Below are 15,343 nucleotides of genomic sequence, written 5' to 3'. Positions count from 1 at the left end.
GGAAAGAACTCGTGGCGTTTTTTCACCCCAAGGTCAAACAAATTTTTAATATACAGTAAAACTTCCTTATTCGTGGGGAATACGTTCCATAAAAATGCCGTGAATACAGAAACCGTGAATACGGAATGGTAATTTATATGGGATTATAGGGGATACGTTCCTAGGTGACAAATTTGAAAAAAAAAATCAAATATATAAAAAAATCAATTGAATTGCATGCGAATGTGCATTTAGTTGTTCCCTCTTTAGGCAATTTGGGATTTTCACAACAATACTTTATTCATTAAGTAATAAAGTTCCTTTCATTTTGTTTGCTTACGTTCGCAAAAAAAACCTCGATTAGAGAAATTTATAGCCGCGAATATGGGAATTGATCGCATTTTTTTGCATCCGCGAATAGTGAAATCGCGAATAAAGGAAGCGCGAATAAGGAACTTTCACTGTATATTATATAAATTCTATTCAACCAATTATGTGCCATTTTAATTGATAATTTTGTGCAATTTTTCTTCTAAACTCATTATCGTAGAACTCGTGGGACTCTGATCGAAAAAGCCAATCAACTGATTTTCACACATGTCTTTTGAGATAAGCTTTATATATAAGCATTAAAAAAGCTGCACAAAGAGAGCGAAGCAAATAGCTACTGGAAGAGGCAAGATTCGCATTATTTTTGTGAAGGCATGAAAATATTCCACACCGAGCTTTCTCAAACCTCGCTAAATGTGTTGCCACATTTTTTCATAGTCCATTATCAATCTCTATTCGACTATGGTTCGGATTCTTTTTCCTTCAACAACGATTGCCAGATAGAAATTCTTTCCATCAATTCTTTCACTGTTAATTCATGAGATTTCCAAATAATAAGCTTCTTCTTGTTTCCAGCCTTATGAATACAGTTCAAAATTATTTTTCGGTCAATATCTAATTCATCAACGATGCCGGAGGATGAAATGTGACAGCCTCTATTTAATTTTCTGAAGAATTTTATCGACTTTATGAACTATCGCTCGATCAGAGCAGGACGGTTAGACGGCAGAGCGCTTAGCGTTGCATTTTCCAGATCGCAAAGAAGTCAACGACATGGCCATTGCTGATTTCGATAGAGCACGTTCGCTATAAACACCACGAGTTCTCCTACGACACTTTCGAAACGTTATCGCCTCGGTTGCAGTGCAATATGGCGAGTTTTCCCAGAATTTTAACTTATCTCCAAAATGTAAAAGTAATTCTGCATTCAAGCAAACCAACAAATGTTGGATGAAGTGGCCTCACCGAAGCTATAAAGTATTATTACTATTATTATTATTAATTTCGCCACAGAAATAAATTCTAAGACTAAACTCTTAAAAGCACTAGCATCTAAGGCTATCGGCTTTTATTAAAAACTCTACCGCACTTGAGATTCGAACCCACGACCATTGACTTGCTAGTCGAGACTCTTGTTTACTCGGCCACTCAGGCGGATAGCTATAAAGTATTTGTAAAGTTCTTGATCTTGAATCTGTCTAGAAATGTCCGTCTGTCCGTCTGTCCGTGTATGAAAATGCCTATGGGAAATTTTCTCCCGGTGACAAAAATTAAAATATCGAATTCGTACTGGGAGTCTGGCACGTACGTTTGTATTCAAATAGCCAAATCGAATAGAAGGGTGCGCCTACAATACGGTTGACTTGTGCGTAATCACAATTTACGTCCCGATCTTGATCTTCTCCAAGTTTAAGGTGAAATAAAAGCGGTTTTGACAGTAATTACTTAAACAGATTAAGAAGCCTGCATACTTATATTCCGTAAACTAATTAGATGATAATTATCAAGTAAGAAGATTGAGAAGACACAACATATTAAATCTTCCCTTCATATAGGCACATTACTGATACCCTTAATCCATATTGAAAACCTGAAGGCGAAAATTAAACAAGTTTAGGTAGGTGGTTAAATTAACTGGCACCCAACTAACTATTATGGTGTATTATTGGATTTTTTTTAAATTGTTAATTCATTTGTTTAATGTTTAATTGTGCATAGATTGCAAATTCAAGACATTTTGAAAAAAATGGCAAAGTACATATATTTTATGGGTCATTGTAGAGTACCGTTAAAAAATGGAAACAGTCGATTCAGGCCATATTTCTATTGAGGATTTTAAGCTTTTCATACTATCTTATAAATTGTACATATTCATATGCATACACATTCTTGATTATTAAAAGCCGTCCATTCCTAAAGGCATTTCTTCTTGTGCGTTATCCTATTTTCGATAAAATAATACAAAAGATGTATTACATGTGCATTGCATACAAAGATTACATTTCCAAACATAATTTTTCATAAATTTTCTCTATTTTACTGAAATTAGTTTATTATTATTATTATTATTATTATTGTCGTATGTCAGTTGAACAAATTAATGACGACGGAATGTCTGGTTTGATTTTCACAATATTTTTTTTTACTATATACGTATAATCAAGTGACATATTTATATGCATTAACAGACGTTCACAATATTTGCTCGTATCCCCAAAGGCGAATGTTTTTTTTTTGTTTTTTTTTTTTTTTTTTTTTCAAATTGAGAAAAGCAAAGCAAGAGAAAACATCATTCAGTTGAATTTGATTCGAATCTCGCGTACCTACATACATAATAAAAATCAATACGATATGCATATGTACCTATGCAAAATTGGAAAGTAATTATATATATATATTTTTTTTTTAATAAATTCATAAATGAAATTTAAATTTGACTCTGAAAAGTCTTGCTACTAATTGTTTCAACATTACTTTAAAGCAATGTGCAACATAGAATATGTATTGCTGTGACGGATTATCTTTTGTGAATCCATTTTCGGCATAGTTCTTACCATCTCCTAAAGAATTCACTAGTTTTGCATAGATATTCATATTGAAAAAAGCCTTGAAAATGTTCTGAAAGTTTTAGTAAATTTGTCTTGTTCACAAATAATATTTGATTTACACAAAAATTCAATTTCAAATTCTTAACACAAATTTTTACTAAAATTGTGAAAGCAAATTACGCGTAAATGCCTCCGTCTGGACACCAATTACGTTCAAGACGAAAACGTACACTTCTTCTTTTACTTATTTTATTAATAAATCTGTCAATAGATAAAGCAAAAATCTGTTAAACGATTACCTAACCCCGCTCTTATTCAGCAAAACTATTTGATTTCAGCACTATTCGATGCCTATTACTGTGCGCCTTACTAATCGATTAACTTAATTAATAAAACATTCCGATCTATATGCTACACCACTTGTGGTACAGAGTACAGTAGGTTTGTAAGATTGTAACACCCAGAAGAACTTGAGAGAAACCCATTTATTAAATCGATGTAAATTTGTTTGTCTGTCTGTTCACCTGTTCTTCTATTGAACCTATTGACGGATGAACGTTATTCAAAATAATTCGGATCGGACCACTTGTTTGACCACTGTTCATATTGTAATTTTTAGAATTTCGCGACAAAAATCGCTTAGTAATATTATTTCACTATTTTAAATTGTTATGAAAACTTTGGATCGTATGGGGTAATTTTTCGAATACCTTGTCATATAAATGTTCCTTGGGAATCTTTATTGTAAAAAAGCAAAATTTTCAATATTTCTTGATGAAAATTCATTCCTTCACAATAATAATTTTACCACGCAGATTCACTTTTAGGATCTCAGGCTACGTTAAGATTTTAATCAAAAATAAGACTTTATATGTCAAAAAGAACTAATTTTTAATAATTTGTGATTGCAATATGTCCTTAGTAAATTAAACGTAGGGAATTTGGATCCCATTGATCTATTTTTTAGATCGTACAATACATAGAGATTCACAAGAGATCAAACCCTTCTATGGCGACGTGGCCTAATTTGTCGTATTTTATTGTGACGGAAACAACTTGAAAATAAAAAAATCTCTGTCAAGCAAGTTTAGTATGCTAAATTTAGGAGTCATGTGCCCACATTTTGCTATATTATTAATTAAATGCAATGGTGTAGAGTGTCTAATGGTCGCCCATGCCCGATTATAGTATCGTTATTCGCTTTTTATTTATCATTAATTTATTAATTAATTAATAATAATGGCAAAATTGACTAACTAATTACAACATTTTTTATTAATATATTGACATATATATATATATATATCGTCTTGACGAAAATGGTTTACGGTTATAAGTTTTTTATTATTGGGCACGGGTACCCGTTGAAGGTTTGGAAATATTATCTACGGCTTGTACACCATTCGTCAATACAACTGAAAAGTCTTCAAGGAAGATATACGCTTTAAGTTCTCAACCATTTATTGAAGTTTTTAAAAGACATTTATAGTTCCAATTAGAAGCGGATATATGAACAGTTGTGCAGACAAAGGCACAAATAGATAAAAGAGAACTAACAGACGGAAAGACCGGCATATAGACGCACAAACGAACAGATAAACATATGGCCACAGACCAAATCAAAAATCAAACAAAGTGTATATGCGTGCATGTGTGTGCGAATGTGTGTGTTTTTGTGTCGTCAAACTTTCTAAGAAATCCTCTGACAAAATTACATGAAAAATAACATATGCACGCCTCCTTAGCCATACGACCTATCTCATAATTTGTGACATTTTGGCCAAACGCAAGACCAAAAAACTAAGAAAAGCAAAAGACGAATAGATTATTAAGTAGAGAAAAAAAAAAAAATAAATAAAATATATATATATATATATATATATGATAAAACTTGGCATTAAGCCATTTAAACAGATAGCTTCGCAAGTTGAGCAAATTCATAAAAAAATAATAAATAAAATAAATAAATAAACAAACAAAAGTTTTAAACGTATTTGAGCAACACCAGCGCTAGATCGATCGCCTAACTTAAACACACCGAGAGATATGCTTCGAATGGTAACTTTTAAGAACATTTGAAATAATTACCCATATCTGTTACCCGATATATTGTTTGTTTAGAAGCTCTACACACAAACAAGCAATGAATTTTTCAACCAGTAAATCAATCAATGATAAAAACCATTTTCGCTTGATGCCTAACCTGGTATTCCAACAGGGCGCGTCAAAATGTGCGTGAATATGTGAATTTAAATTAATACAACACAGGAAAGTGCGTCTTATGTTTGTTTTCCATGGAGCCATCGCAAAGACCTTATCGGCATTAATATGTCAAAAGCAATGGAAAATTCTCGGCATTTAATAGCATCTATCTCAACATATTTGGGAAAATGTGATCAGAAGTGTCAACAAAGAATAAAAAAAAAAAAAAGTCTCAAGGTCGGAGCACACATTTATCATATGTTTTCTCTCTCTCATCTAACCTTCGTGTTACGACTTTTTATAAGAAAGCAAAATTATTGTCGCTTATGATAAAGAGGATTTCTCTTGCAAACACTACAGCAAACGAAAGTAATGTTAGCTTATTTTGGCACACCCTTTATACATACCACAAATAACGCTTGCTGTATGTGAAATTCAAGTGAGCTTGAATAGCTTATTTGTTTTTTCATTATGCTTTGGTAGTGCGCTGATAAGCAAATTCCGCCCAGTTTTATACACATTAATAAAGTTACATTAATTTTCTCATAACATTTGCACGCATTGAACGCTTCATATTGCAAATCATAGTTTGACTCGAAATCTTATGAATAACTGGACATCAATCCATAAATGTTTCCCTCGCCTCGATACATTTATCTGGCCGACATTACCAAGCATGTGAATATGAAACCGGAATTTGCCCGTAGATGTCGCTGACACCTCATATAGAGCAATAAATGCTTGACGTGGTGTTTTTTTCTTTTTTTTTTAGTTCGAACATCTGGCAATAATAAGCAGTAGTAATACCAACATATATCGCAACAATACCTTTTCTAACAGCGAAAACCTCGAGTGTTGTGGCAAATTAAATACACTCATCGACAAACATATCCTTTTTTCTATCCTATTCTGACTAGCGAAGCAAGATGGATTCATTTTGGGAATCACAGGCCGACAGTCTGTGTTTGCTGGGACCGGAAGAATTTAGTTTGTTATTAGCTGTCAAAGTCCAATGAAACGCTGTGAATCCAAAGTAACTTTTTTATATGCCATCCGTTCCATATCCATACTGCGAAACCATTTTACAAGACGTTGGAAGCACTTAACTGCGAACTTGCTCCACTTGCTCCACTTTCTCACTACCACTTGCTCGCATCGATGGACCATTCGCATGCAAAATATATATAAACACGGAAAATGGCCGATGGCTCGATGACCGGTTTCCCCCAAAAGAGTTGAAAGCTTTTTTGGCGCGGCATTCGCAAATTACTAGACTGATTGGAAATATGCATAAGCAACGATGAACAGCCAATGTTACGAATAAATTATTTTCATCATTTTTGTTCAATGAACGTGTAGGTTCTATACTGAAATTCCGCTTTCATATGTGCGCATCTATTATGGTTACTCGCTCGTTAATTTCCTCGTTCCTTTCTTCCTTTATCCGCGTATCAATTCATCGGTTTTATGACTTCACCTGTCCGCTCTTTCTCTGCTTAATTGCACTTTGAAACTTTCAAACTAAGATACAGGAAGATCCACTTTGACACAGATGTATTTTCATATCGAACGAGATAATTCCGAAAACACAATTTCTAAGAACTTACTACTATCAGAAACAAATGAAGCAGAAATTTAACCTTATTTCATTACAACAACTATCTATCTATTCCTTAACCTACAGCCACTACCCTGCCTGCTTATATAGGAGTCACACACTGAATGATTGCTTAAATATTAAAAATCAAAAAACAAAAAACATTTGAAATTAATATAAAAATAAATGTTAAATTACACGGAAAGATATTTTCAAAAGAGAAAAAAAAAAAAAAAAAAAATGGAAAAACTACTTCACTTTTTTAAAAGTAGGCAACGCAGCCCGATCCAAAATATAAGCAATCGACCAACTAATGCACGAAAAATTGTGATTTTTAAATATTTACTTGCGATGGAAAACATACGGCAAGAATTGCCTAATAACACATACATATACTTATATGTTGTTTTTTTTTTGTAATTCTTCTATTCGTCTTTTCAATTTTGAATACGCTATGACAATGACTTACTAATTATTTCATTAACGTCTATACTTGAAAGAGGCAAGAAAATGCAGAAAAAAAACCGAACGAAAAAAATTAAAAACCATTACACAGTTCTCTTAAATTGTTGTTCAAGTTTACGAAATATCAATTTGGTTCATTGGAAAAAGTTGCAAGAATCTACATATATATGATCATAGTCACTATATGCGTATACAGGCATTCACGAATTCATTCATGGCAAATATAAAATTATTTAATTAAAAGCAAATTCATCGAAACGAAGCATTCACTGTACGCGATACATTTGCTATTGCTTTGATTAAACAGACATAAATGCGCCCATTGAAACATTTATTACCATAATCTATCCATTCATAGGTCTATTAAGGTTGTAAATGATTAATTTATTATTCTTAAGTTGGTATTTGACCTACAAAATGCTTAAAAGTATACAAACACGTTGACCGTAATTTATGAAGAACAATCCATCCAAGTATGTTAAGAATCATCGACATAATCCTTCAATTAATAGAAATCTTTTGATATATGAGCGTCACCTTAACGTTGGTCCCTACGCACGGTATATGCATATGTAATAATGCAATAAAAACATACAAGCATAAAAACACAAACGCAATTATATACATTTGTACTATAGAGTATGCAAGTATGCAAGTCCTTCGGCGTCCTCTTGCTATTCCATCCCCACTCCCTCCTCCATAATAGTTCTCTCACTTACTTCTCATTGCACTTAATTGAAGTTAACATAAACGTCGACAGAAACATAATCGAACCCGTAAATTGACTGATGCTTCTGCTTGCACGAATTAATCCTTCTTACCTAAAATTCTTATTTCTTTTTGTACGAGACCTTTATACATTACCTAGAAAATCAAACGGAAAGATGAGACTTCAAGACAATATTGGCTTACCGCACAGCCCAGGGAATAAGACACGCGACAGCCAAGTCTGTGATCGCGACTTCGAATCTCAGTGTAGTAGATCATACCTTATAATACGCTGCATATACAGTTACTTCGGCTTGCGTTCGCTTTTAATAGCTTTAACAGCCTAAAATTGTGTACTCTTTACTTTGCCTTTGCTCCATGCTTTTCTGATTGAAATTCTTGGCCATAAGGGCACAGTGTAACACACTTGGACCGAAGTTCGCTTATTAGTACTTGAAGACGAAATAAATTGCAAAGGAACAATTAACTTTGCCCTGCTCTCAAGCGATGATCTTCTCTATGCTTGCGCAGTTTAAACCGTTAATCTTAAGAGTGTTGCTTAATACGGCTGAATGTACATCGTGTCCGAAAAATGTGGTGAGTTTGCTTATAATTCGAAAACTTTTTATTTATGTTACATATTCTGGTAGCACTATGCCAGACACAATCATTGTGCCACATTTCACATCATGAACATCACTGATGCTTCGACTGCGTTTGATTTTGTACGACACATAAGTAAAAAAATAAAACAATTATTCTTTCCGCGATTTTTACATTGTATGTTGGTGCTGAGCAAAGGAATTGTTTTAAAGTTCATCAGCGATTACGACGAGAGACGGGATTTAGATCTGCGCATACGACCCGGAAACAAAGGATCAATCAATCAAGCGAATATCACCCAAAAGGCAAGCAAAAGAGCGGAAAAACCGCGTCAAGGTCACTCAAAAATCAAGGCGATTTTAACAGGGCAAACTGTTACCAAGAAATATTTTTAAAGTGAAATTTGATTTGAAAGAACAACGATTTTACGGACTAAAAGCAAATTCGCCTTTTTTTTGCTTGGACCCAGTAGTATAATTGTAGCCAGTAATGAAAAAATATATATTCTCTGAACTCTATGTCAAATTATTGAAACTTAACATGTGATGGAAGTAATTCATGTAAATACTTGAAATTGCCTTCAATGACCTTAAGCAGATTTGGCATAAAAATTAAGAGGAAACGAAAAGCTCTTTACTAATAACAAATAATGAAATCATGAATGTTTTATGTAATATAAAGGAATAATTCAAAATATTATGTCCGAACTTAGTAGTTATCACAGCTAGGTGCTGCTTACCGTGGCTCCCGGTTCGAGACGGTGTTCTTTGCGAAAAGAAAATGCATAAATCATTTCCCAAAGCTCCCTTTTTTTTTTTTTTTTTTTGATGCAAGAGAGTGTGATTAATTTTTAATTGCACGAAAAAACTGACGACGAGCCGGCTCGATTGGTTTGACGCCTTCACTTAATGGACGCAGATGGTGATGTTAGATGTAGTAGCGAAAGATCTTTGTATCTATCTTTCCTTTTTCTTTTTTTTGTTTCAATTTGCAATGCCTTTTGACCTTTCTGACAGCAAAAAACATATACAAGTCGCAAAAAGCACCTTTTTTCCTTTCATTCATTCTTTCCCGGTTCGAGGAACTTATGGTATTTTTAAAACGTTGGCATAGACTTCCGAATTCCTTTAATGTTCCACACCCCTTATACGTGGGTGGGGCAAAAAGTGATCGAAGTGCAAAGTTGTGCATGCATTCAATATAAAATCGATTTTGGGCGATATCCAAATCCTCAAGGATTTTGATTAATTTTAATTGGAATAAATAAATTCACATTTTCTGCCACCGCTTGAAAGTTGTTAGTTATAGATGAATTTTTCGCTCACTCTATCGTTGCATAGTTATATTGAGAACTCTATAGTTATATTGAGAACGTTTAGGATTAGCTTTAAAATTTCAATTTTTCAAAACTTCAAACATGAAAGAAACGAATGAAAACGATTAAGATATTGTAATAACGATATGTTCACGATTTGAAATCTGCTGCATTCGCGAAATGATAGCATTCGACACTACGAATCGAATAACTAACTGTATTGTAATCAGGTGTAATGTACTGCTGTCGTATAAGTTAATACAGTTGATTTTTGCACTTAAATTATTTTTCTCCGTGTATCTACGTGCAACAGATAAGATTTGTACTTTTTGTGGAAAGTAATTTTCACACTTTAAGGCGGTTATGTAGCTAATCCATAAATAGACAAGCCTATACTATATAAAGCCGAGCATATAGCAAGCAAATAAAAATAAATGTATGAAGAATTCGTAAAAGGAAAAGCGATCGTTACTGTGACTCATTACTGCTAATATTTAATGCGGCAAGCTCTTATGGTATTTAAGACAGTAAAACATCAACAGAAATGACGAAAACAATAACAACAACAACAACAGCAACAGTAAAAGTAATAGCTGCATCGACCGACGACGAACACGAACATAAACCAATGTCTTTATAAAATGTATATCTGTTTATACATTTGCACATTTACATTTACATATATATATATATAGATATGCATGTAAATACATCTACGACATATATGAATGTGTATATCTGCGAGCACTTTGAAGCAATGAAATATTATGTTTTCTTGTAATCAATTTTCTACTTTTTTACGATTTCGAAGAAAAATCAAACAATTTTGTATGGCATTGAGAAAATGTGTGTGCATAGAGGCGGAAAATTTTAATACAAATTTGTAAAATGAAATGGATTATATTCCTATACACATACATAAGCACACATACAAATGCATTATGCATCATGCATCATGCATCACTTAATGTAAACAAAATAATTCTGAACGAAATAAACACAAGATATGATTAAAATCAATCAATAACCGAAAAACTTGTGTTTTCTTTTTCTTTTTATTTCTTTTTTTTTTTTTTTCTAATAACCCTATTTTTTTAAAAACAAGTCGACAACTTACAGTCGGGCAATGCCGATCATTAAACGCACTGCACCGTCTCAACTAATTAAAGTCTTCATTTATTTTGCGTGATAATATACCAATAATTTTATCTTGTTTACTGATTGATTAACTGACTAAGCGCACTGACGCGTTTCCAGTTTACTGAATCTACATTTCCTCCATTATTCTTCACCTATTTTCGTCATAAAAGTACACTTTGGTGCTATAAAAAGTGCTTTCTCCCGTCAGAAGTTTAAAATGTGATGGAATATGATCCAAAGAGGTGATCCACTTGATGCAGTTAACTTTTATATCAAATTGTCGCAAAAACGATCTAGTGCAAGTCAATTTCAATACAACAAGCAAACACTGGATTTCTTCTTTTAACAATTACTATATATATATGGGGTTACAATATAATTGAGATAAAACATCGTAAGGGATATCGTAAGACTCACCTACAGTTTTTATTATTTGGAAATCATCCAAACTGTATATTCTAAGACTTCTTGCCGTATCGGTATCGCTATTATCTTCAGTGTTGTCGTCTCCTTCATTACTTGTTTCATTGACATCTTCGCCGCCATCATCAGTGTCATCATTATTATCGTCATCATTCTGATTGTCTTCTTCATTTTCGGCAGCATTTTCGTCATAATCGTAATCATTCTCTCTATCGTCAGTGTTATGTTCGTGTTTTATATCTTCACCATCCTCTGGCTCTTCTTCATCGGCGTCTTCGCTATAATCGGATTCTAAGGGATCCGATGATTCACTGGATCGTAGACTATTACCGCTCGTTAAACTGCAAGCCATATTACACAATTTTACATTTACTGTAGTCTCGGCAACAACATTCAAATTTGAATTTGTTGTTGATGTCGTACGTATACGTGAACAAGTGGCAGCTGACATTTTATCACACGAGATGATTTTAAATGACAAATAAGAAAATCTGTAACAAAAAGAGCGAAAGTAAACGCATGTAACGATAGCTCTAAAGCATAGATGCACACAAACACACATACGCACACTTATATAAAACATTATTGATTTTCTCTCGAGTAAAACAATAAAACAATAAAAAAACAAAAAAAAAAAGAAAGTAATAATAAAAAAAAAAATTAAACAAAAAAGTCTTTCGACCCCGTCCACTTAATCTACTTTTAGTCCTTTCAACTACGTAAACATACATAATCCCTATGCCTCTCTTCTTTCATAATATCAATTGATTGACCATTAGACGAATAAAATAATTATGTATCTGGTAAATTTGTTACAAAATTCATAATGCAAAAATAAGCAGAGTACATTAGAATTTTTCTATGGGCTTTTATGACATCGGCGAGCTTATCATAGATTTTATATACCATGTGCACACATATGAAATTGATACTAACAGTAAGGTCAGCAATGTAGACAATTAAGTCAAATGTCGATTTATTTACTAAATACAAACAAAAAAAAAAAAAAAAAAAAAAAAAAAATAACAAATTATTACGGTATCCGCGTTAAAGCATCCACAACCACACATCAACATTCCCAATTACTTTAACCTTTGATACCACATTTCAAGTGCATAAATACGTTGCTAATGTTCAAATGCAATGTACATATCGGTATTTCATCGCTTGCCAATCAAATGCGCTCTATTAACGGTGCGACCTATGTCAAGTGCAATGACGACCTTGGTTATGCTTTCTCTCTCTCTCTCTCTCTCTCCTCACTCTCCCCCTCTCTCTCTATCTTTCTCTATCTCGAGCTCTAGTTCCTCTACAACCCTATTGAACCAAATTGAATAATGATGTACTGATTGATGGAAAACAAAAATATTTATAATTAAACATGTATACATAAAGTATATATATGCAAACATATATTGGTTGGTTGGTTTAATTTTATTTTCATTTTTTATTATTTTTCTCTTTTATATATATATACATATATATATATATATATATATATTTAGAATAGAAACATGTGTGTACATGTACTTAAGATGTCGGTTTTGTGGTATATGATCGATGATATTGTTTTGGTTTTTGTTAAAATTAATTGAAATCTATTCTCGCGGACAGCAATATGAGCGAATATACAGTGAAAAAAACTTATTTCATTTATGGAAACTTATGCGGGCGAATAAACAAAAGACGGACTCTTACGTGCAACTATTACGAGTCATTTGCTCTGACTGGACTGTAAAATGAACCAAGAAAATCAAATGGAATTGAAAAAGCTCTAAGTAATCAACAAAGTTGCATACCACAGTTCTAGATGCCTATAGGGATGCAAAACAATTGCCGATTAAGTTACTGTAACCCGACATAAATTACTATGAATAACGATTCCACTAACTAAGGGCAAGAGCTTCTGTAAATTGTTCAGAAAATCATTTTTTTCCTTTGAAATTTCGATATGCCTTCGTAAACGCTCCCAAAGGTCTAGCTATATCAGTCGAATCCGTGCTAGCCGAGGTTACAGACAAGAGGCAGAGATTAATTTCCAACTTCCCTAATCCAATTCTAGTGTTCATGTGAAAGCGTTTCGAAAGGAGTCAGTGCTCCCGTCAACAAATGAAGAAATGATGCGTGACGTAGATATCAATGTTAATTATCCGTTCGACTGCAGAATTGTGAATTTTCTTGGCATTTTCCGCCGTCTTTTTCGCATCACACAAAGTGTAAAATGTCGGATTCTGTCTTTCGCAGATTCAGTAAAGGCCGCAGACTCTAGCAAAAAAACGTTTGAGGAAAATGAATGAGGCGGCAGTTTTATGGTAACAAAGAATGATGAAAATAATAATGAAAATTAAGAGAAAAAAATTGTGTATTCCAATAAAGACACGCGTCAAATTAGACGCGAAGACCTCACATTCTTTTCATTCGAATTTTTTACAACATCGTTGAAATATCACATTGAAAAGCAATGGGTAAGGGTCAATTTTAATTTACACATTATCTGATAACAACGCGTTTCCCTTCTTTTTGCCGAAAATCAATCAAACTTTTTTTTCAATTACCCGCCAATCATGCAAAATAATTAATATTTTGAAAACATCCTCAATACTTTGCTGTCTAGTGGAACGTAGAAAATGTGTCCTTGCAACTTATATTTGTACGAGTTATACTCTGGGAGGCAAAGGCCCATTGGCTACGCTGTTGTCACTTTTCAATATTTTTCAAAACTATTTTCTTCTCTCACTTCTTGCTCAAAATCACGCTTTCTTTTGCAACGCGGCTCTGGTCGTAGCGTTGTCCCTTAACGCGCCTACTTATTAAAGCCATAATCTTTGGAGTCGCATATGTGTAATCAATCAATCATTTGCGCATCTTTTACATGTGCGCACCTCTATCAAGCATTTAGTTTAAATTAATCTTGCAAAAATTTGCAAATTCTAGTGAGAACTAAATTCCATCCAGCTTGAGTTACCATTTACCATTAAAGCTATTCATCATCTTGGGCCTTTGTTGCACACATGTCATGACCGCGTTATGACTAAAAACATATATATATATATATATATATCTCGCATTAATGGGTTTTGGGATTATATTCTCCATTTACACTTTGATTAAGTTGATAAGTTTGAGTAAAACTTTTGCAAAGTGATGACCTTCAATATTGCGAACCTTTTCGTTTAGAACGTTAACTTGAATCCTAAATTTTTTCTTTCCAAGACCGCATTTGCAAAACACGATGTGTGGTGGATAAGGTGCAGAGGAAGTGTATGGTAATTTTCAAAACTACCTATCATTGAAAACTCAGCGGAGAGCATTGAAAAGAGATTAAGCTCCGATCGAGTATAACTTCCACCATGTTTGTTAATTTGCGAGATTTGTTTGTTGTTCGCTTGACTAATGCCGGTGATATTCACTTGAATATGATCAGTGGAAATGTCCCCATTGCAGGACATTCTCTAAAAATCATATCATGGTAACCGATGGAAGTGCTTTTGCCTTCCTCGGAGCTGAATCGCGTTGTTTCACTTTATTATATCGATAGTTCGTTCATCTTAGGCATGAAGTAATAGACTCGTTTTACCCCTATGCGGATATGAATCAATTACATTTCTCTGAAACAACGCCAAATGTCCTATTGTGACACCTTCAGATAGCTGTAGCTGTTCTTTTATAAAGCAATTTGACACCGATCGGGTATACAGTTTTCGTAAATTGAAACTTTTACTCAATATATCGTCAGGAGCAGTTTTTGAAAGACCTATTATATCGCTTTGCACGTGCATTTTCAACTGGTGATCATCCTATATGAATTTGTCGATTCTCCTCACCATTTCTAGCGTGGTGAACTCACGTTCAATGCGACGTTCGGCTTGTTCGACTTGTGTCGCCTAGTTTCAAATAACAGCACACACATTGTCACATTCACTTGTACATATAATTTGAGCCCTGCTTCTTCTGATAAGAATCTTGAGTTATTAGAATTAAGCAGTCTTTTACAAAGAGAACGTTCAGTCAACTTTGGCAATTTATTCGTAG

At 33.5% G+C, this 15,343-nt stretch overlaps 1 protein-coding gene across 4 annotated transcripts in view; it reads right to left on the bottom strand.

The window, feature by feature from the left end:
- LOC119645369 (cAMP-dependent protein kinase catalytic subunit 3) overlaps positions 1-15,343 on the bottom strand; it is a 40,578-nt gene that overhangs the window by 20,160 nt on the left and 5,075 nt on the right. For all 4 annotated transcript variants that reach the window (XM_038045553.1, XM_038045551.1, XM_038045549.1 and 1 more), the window contains exon 2: positions 11,306-11,802. In XM_038045553.1, the coding sequence (XP_037901481.1) occupies positions 11,306-11,762 (457 nt within the window). In that variant the 5' untranslated portion in view covers positions 11,763-11,802. The remainder of the gene's footprint in view (positions 1-11,305; positions 11,803-15,343) is intronic.

Source organism: Glossina fuscipes, unplaced genomic scaffold (assembly GCF_014805625.2).
Source record: "Glossina fuscipes isolate IAEA_lab_2018 unplaced genomic scaffold, Yale_Gfus_2 1, whole genome shotgun sequence".
In the NCBI taxonomy this organism is placed as follows: domain Eukaryota; kingdom Metazoa; phylum Arthropoda; class Insecta; order Diptera; family Glossinidae; genus Glossina; species Glossina fuscipes.
This window is presented reverse-complemented; position numbering and strand designations above follow the sequence as displayed.